At 39.7% G+C, this 6,590-nt stretch overlaps 1 protein-coding gene across 3 annotated transcripts in view; it reads left to right on the plus strand.

Moving 5' to 3' along the window:
- The window catches only part of FAM110B (family with sequence similarity 110 member B), a 201,457-nt gene extending 195,224 nt beyond the window's left edge, over positions 1-6,233 (plus strand). For all 3 annotated transcript variants that reach the window (XM_072604634.1, XM_072604635.1, XM_072604636.1), the window contains one exon: positions 3,255-6,233. In XM_072604634.1, coding sequence (XP_072460735.1) covers positions 3,571-4,683 — 1,113 coding nt within the window. In that variant the 5' untranslated portion in view covers positions 3,255-3,570 and the 3' untranslated portion in view covers positions 4,684-6,233. The remainder of the gene's footprint in view (positions 1-3,254) is intronic.
- Positions 6,234-6,590: the final 357 nt, after the last annotated feature.

Here is a 6,590-nt window from a genome sequence, read left to right on the forward strand (position 1 = left end):
ATCCTCCTCTGGTGCCTTGATATAGCATGGATATAATTTTATATTTTCATGGAATATTACATTTGGAGGGTAAGTTCTAGTAGATTGGTTCAGATTTTCAAGACTTCTAGTATAGATGCTGTAGCCTATCTATTGTCCTAAGACCAACCCAACTAAATTTGGAGAGAGAATCATCACTAGATTGACTGCAAAGTGAAGAATTTTTTCCATCTCACAATGTCTCAATGACCATCGAGTAAAACTAGAGTCTGATAGGTTTCAATGGATTTTAATATTCTCTTCTCAAAGCAGGCTAATTGGAGAGCACCAGTGCAGTCAGTGGGGTTAGCAATACCACCTTATCTGGAGAGTGTCTTATTCCTAGGTAGTACTTTACTGTAATAACCTACTAGTTAGGCAAGAGAATTGCCGCATCGTTCCACTCTCCATCTCTTGTGTCTTTCTGTGTCCAGTTTTGTGCCTCCCTTTCTGACATGGTATGTAAGTAAAGATGGTCTTCCACTTTCACAGTATACCACTGTTGCTTTCTTTTTTTTTTTCCAAGAAAGTTGGAATCTCTTCAAAGTCAAGATATTTTAAAATGGGGGACAACTTTTCCAGGTGAAACTAAAGTACTCTACAGTGTGACTTGGTAGCTGACACTTTGGAGAAGAGTTTCTTTTTGCCTTCTAAGTTTCATTGCAGATCTGTTCCAACAAACAACAATTCTGAGCTTAATGAGAAGAGGTTTCTTTTTAAACAGAATTGAAATGTCAATGTGGAATTGCAAATTCAGGGGAAATCATTTATGCAGAAGTTGCCTTGGGGCTCCTTAGACCCTGAATAGCAAAATGTTTTTAGTATGGCAGGCCCCTGAGCAGATTACTGAAATCATGTCTAGTTTATCATCAAAGCAAAATTGATGGTTTGTATTTTAGAGAATGTATTTCAGAAGACTTCAAGGAGAGAAATCAGTTGTTTCTAATTTTGTTATTAGTAATATGCTCTTTATTTCTTTCCTTACTATGGGAATGGAGCATTTTTATGTGAATATCACTGTATTTACTTGAGTAAGTAAACAGTTACTTGACATTTTGGTTCAATGCCTCAATCTTCTAAATTTTAGTTTCCTTAATTATAACCCCGCATGAAGGTGATGGCAATCAGCATTCTTAGGAAGATGATAAGATGCATTGACTCTGGTTCTTGGAAAATGTAAGATCAAAGGAACCTAGGTCTAGAGAACCATAGGGAGGGGTTGGGGAAGAGGGAGAGTGTAAGTTTCATGTGTTTTTTTCTTTTTCTTTTTTTTGGCCAAAGCAATTGTTTTTATTTTACTGAAAAAACAAAATGAGATTCACTGAAGAAAGGGAAAGCACAGATAACTGGAAAACAACAGTAAAAAATTAAGAAGGCCATTAGCCAATTGCTTTGGAGTACAGATTCATTTTTATGTGTTCTCCATCCTGACAATAGGTAATGACATCATCCAGCTGAGAAAAATAGATTTCAGGGTATTGCATGTTAAGTTGAAAGTTAACATGCCTTTCCTAGCAGTCTTATGTTGAGGTGTTGTTGTTTATTATATATTGGCATGTGTAGTCACAGGGTTGTGGTTTAATATAAAATTATTCAGGAAGCCACATTTTATTCCCATAAGTAGATATTGTTCAATGTTACCCAAGTTTTAAGCAATATAAAGCATACTTGATTGACATTTTGAGATAATGATACTAGTAAGATAGGAAAGTTTGTGTTATTTGATAGACTAACTCTTAAGAGTTAATAGTCTTGCTTTACAAGGGGAAAGATTGGTTTTACATTAAGCAGGTGAAAAGGTTTGGACAGGCGATTTCATTAAAAATCTAAAAACCCCACAGAAAATGTATTGAAATTACGTTCTTCCTCATAAACTCCTTTGAGGGCAGGAACTATCATTATATCATCTTTGTACTCCCAAAATTTAGCTTCAGTGCCTGGGAAATAGTAAAAACTTAAACCTTCCTTGATTGATTGATTTCATCAGTTTAGAGAACTTACTGTGTAAAATTTTCCCTCATTAATGTAGATTACCAGCTCCTATGATTAGATACTTGTTTGGCCACTGAAAGTTTAAGGTCATACCACCAGTGTGTATTAGAGACAGAATTTGAATTTGAGTCTTCCAGACTCCAGGGCTAGGTCTCTATCATAAATGCTGCCTCTCACATGGATGTGAAAGTGCCTACTGTGTGCCAGGCACTCTACTTTTACTCTTACTGTTTATTTTACTACTGATTTACTATTTTTTACTACTACTACTATTAAGTGCCTGCTATATGACAGGTACTGTACTAAGAGTGCTGTGGATATAAAAAGAGACAAAAGATGATCTTGGCCTTCAAAGAGCTCACAACCTAATTGTGATTCAACAAGCAAATCAGTATGTACAAACAAGTTCTCTTCAGCATAAATAGGAAAAAAAAAATAAAAGAAAGCACTAGAATGAAGAGGGCTTGGGAAAGGGTCCCTCTAGGAAATGAGATTCTAGCTGGGGCTTGGAGGAAGCCAGGAGCCAGAGCATTCCAGGGATAGGAGACAGCCAAAGAAAATGCCCAGAGCTGAAAATGGAATTCTTACGGTGGTTGTGTGTGGATAACCAGGAAAGGCTTAAATGCTATTTTGCCCTCCCGTCTCAACTCCTGACCCATTCTTTCTGCTTCTGAGAGACTTGAAAAAGAGTGATTACTTCTTCTGTGATCCAGAAATTAGTAGTGATCAATGAACGGGATCATTCTTTCCACTCAAAAACAATGGATTACAACGAAAAGTGCAATACAGAACAAAGTAAGATTTCTCTCAGAAACAGTGGCATTTAGAAAGTTATGAGGTCAGATACCACTCCTAGCACTTGGGCTCCAAGGCCCATGTTTCTGCATAGCACCTTTGTTCAGCAGAGCCCAGAGGAGGCTCTTCCCTTCTGGAGAAACAGCTGGAAGAGTTGCTCAGTTTTATTGAGCTGCTGTTTCCTTCAGCCTACCTAGGTAGAATTGATAAAATCATATGCGTATGTGCATTCATCCATTAATCCCGAGTTTTTCATCATTTGTAACTGTGTGCTGTGTGCTATTCAAAGGTGGGATGGCTTGAATCCTTCTGATGAGACAGCCTTCTTCCACTGTACTGTCTAGGGCTGTAATTCAGCCAGTGACTACAGGAGTCTGCAGTTTCTCAGTTTCTGTAGCTATGATGTCACATACTGATCCTAACCCAAGGTTGGTTATTTTGTTTTTCAGATCCCTACCTGTCACTGAGCACAAAGACCACAGAAGAGAGACTCCCACATCCTTTAGTGAGAAAAAAGGAATCAGCAGAGCAGATTTAAATGGACTTGTGTCTGGTGGCCCTTTGCACACAAGCCTGCCTTTAAAGAAAGGGAGGAGAGAAAACACAGTAGCATTTAATGAACTCTGTGAGATGAGGCACTGCTAACACTCATATTCCAAAGATTCATCCACTATTCCTTGTGCTTAATGTATATGTTTCTACAAAGTCCGTGCAGAAGAGCCCAGAAGAGAATCCAAAACGGCTGCGGGGGAAAGACCACCCAACATGCCTACAGAGACACTACAGACAGGTAGCATGGTGAAACCTGTCAGTCCGGCTGTTACATTCACATCGGCGGTCCCGCTCCGCATCTTGAACAAAGGACCAGACTATTTTCGCAGGCAAGCAGAGCCTAATCCCAAGAGACTTAGCGCAGTGGAAAGATTAGAAGCTGATAAGGCAAAATATGTCAAGAGCCAAGAGGTCATCAATGCCAAACAGGAGCCTGTAAAGCCAGCTGTGCTCGCAAAACCACCTGTCTGCCCTGCTGCAAAGCGAGCCTTGGGCAGCCCTACCCTGAAAGTGTTTAACAGCAATGCAAAGACTGAGAGTGGTGTGCAAAGGGAGAACTTAAAACTTGAGATACTGAAAAACATTATTAATAGTTCTGAAGGCTCCAGCTCAGGTTCAGGTCACAAACACAGTGCCAGAAACTGGCCACCCCACAGGTCAGATTCAGCAGAACTAAACCGACACTCATTTGCAGAATCCCTAAAGGTTTACCCCACGCAGGGCCACAGCAGCCCCCAGGAGAGCAACTCCAATGTGAGCAGAAGACTGCTTGAACACTCAGCGGAGTCCTTCCTGCATGTTTCCCATAGCTCATCGGACATTCGGAAAGTGAGTAGCGTGAAACCTTTAAAAGCAATACCTTGCAGTAGTTCAGCCCCACCGCTGCCCCCCAAACCCAAGGTTGCTGCCATCGCCACAATGAAATCTCCTGAAATAGATGCAGTAGAATCCAGTTGTGGCGTCAGCCGGAGACCCTCCCTGCAGCGATCCAAATCAGACTTAAGTGACAGATACTTTCGTGTGGATGCAGATGTGGAGAGATTCTTTAACTACTGTGGCTTGGATCCCGAAGAGCTTGAAAACCTGGGGATGGAAAACTTTGCAAGGGCTAACTCCGATATAATATCCCTCAACTTTCGCAGTGCAAGCATGATCAGCTCAGACTGTGAACAGTCTCAGGACAGCAACAGCGACCTTAGAAATGACGACAGTGCCAATGACCGTGTGCCATATGGCATTTCTGCAATTGAGAGGAATGCCCGAATCATCAAGTGGTTGTATAGCATCAAGCAAGCAAGAGAGTCACAGAAAGTGTCTCATGTGTGAGAGAAGGGGAGGTGGGGAGGGAGGCAAACTCCCCATAGTAATATGAGGAAGAACCATGTCTTTGTCTGTGAATAGTCAGTTGTGAAGGGTTGTGAAGTCTACTTGAAGTTTCGTAAACTTCTCCAATCTCTTTGTGTTGCCTGTTGTGCAATGTTTTCAAGTTGCATGCCTGTCAACATGTGAACTGACCTGGCTTCCACTTGAACAATAACCACAGAGCCTGGCTGAGCATACATGTTATCTGCCAAAAGTTTAAGACCAGAATCTAGTTAGGGCTTCATTCTAATCAGAACTGTTTACATGAAAATGGCATAATGACTTCTTCAGTATTTATGTAGTTGTGTTTTTATAGCCCATCTTTATGTGTCTTAATTAAAATTTGTCAACCTACATTACTGGCTTTTGAGTTGAGAATGAAATCTTTTTTTTTTAAATCTTTTTTTTTAAATAATGCCCACTTAGCCTACAATTGAAAGAGTAAGAATAGGGAGGGAAAGTGGATTTCATCTCAAAAATGATGTATTGGCCTAAGCAAGGTTGAAGGGATTTAAGTTTCTGGAGGAATAGAATGGAAAATAAAATACTTATTAATTTCTGCCTAAAATTTCCATGCCGCATCCTGAAACTATAATCTTGAAGGCACAAAACATTCAGCATTTCTTTTAAGAGAAATAATTTAGCCAAACCTTGAATTTGAGTCAATATAGAAATACCTCTGGGTCTACATAGCCTGACCCCAAGGAAAAATGAGCCTATACACTGGCAGGTGAAAAAAGTTGGGAGGTGGTAGTTAAAAGGATATTTGATATGGAGGAACAAAGGGGTGGAGCAGTGTTTAGTTGATCATTCAAAGATTCCCAATCTTAAACTTTTGACAGGAGTGGCTGGACCCTAAAGCTGATACTCAATGCCTTCTTTTTCTCCCTTTAAAAAAAATTATCAAATACATCCTTCTATCTTTTTTATTTTTTGAAGGGAAGGGTGCACTTGTGGGGTGAGACTTATTTGAAGCATTCATGAACAAAAAATGGAAACACACAGCCATATTAGCATAAAGCCTCCTATTCAAAAGCAAAGATATTCAGTAGCTGAACTATATCTGAAAAGGCGTGATTCTGTTGTCTTGCATATGTTATATCTCAGGCTGTGAACGTCTGTTACAGCTCTAGGAAACTGTAGAAACACAACAGTATGTAGTTTATCTTTTTCTTTACCCTTCTCCTTATTGTTGTTAGTGCAACACATTGACCCGTTACTTCCCCACCCCCAGTCCCTTTTCAAGACAATCTATGTCTTCCCAATGATTTAATGAACTGTCATTCAGCAGACAGTTGTGGTGTTGTAGCAAAAAAGTTGAAAGTACAGTGGCCTGCTTCATCATTATCATATTCATGCTTTGAAGTACATTGCATCCCTACCTTATATACTTCATCAGCTAATAAGAAACTTTTTTTATGGTGTAAATGCTGTAAGACTTTGTACATACTTCAGTTGTTATGAAATCTTAAAAAAAAATGTGTTATGCTAATAAATTGCTTCTGGTGCAGCCATTCTTGGTGGTGTTTTCTCTTTGTCCTTTCACCTTCCACCCCCACAATATCTTTGGGAGCCATAGTTATTGGAAGAAGTCTGGATTAAACTCTGCTGCGGAGAATTGCTACCAAATTCCCATTATTCTGAGCATTGGTGCTCTTAATTGTAGCTATAGCAACATCTCGCTGCCGGTCTAGAAGAGTTTCATCCAGACTCCCAAAATAGCTTCCTACTTCTTCGTTTGTTTCACACTTACCTGACAGGACTGGTTTTTTCTTGTCTTGAGCCTCTATTTCTGACATCTCTTGCAAGTCTTTCACATGACTCTTCAGTAGTAAATATTTATATATTTTTTACAGGGAAGGCATTATTTT

This window comes from Notamacropus eugenii, chromosome 4 (assembly GCF_028372415.1).
Source record: "Notamacropus eugenii isolate mMacEug1 chromosome 4, mMacEug1.pri_v2, whole genome shotgun sequence".
Taxonomy (NCBI): Eukaryota; Metazoa; Chordata; class Mammalia; order Diprotodontia; family Macropodidae; genus Notamacropus; species Notamacropus eugenii.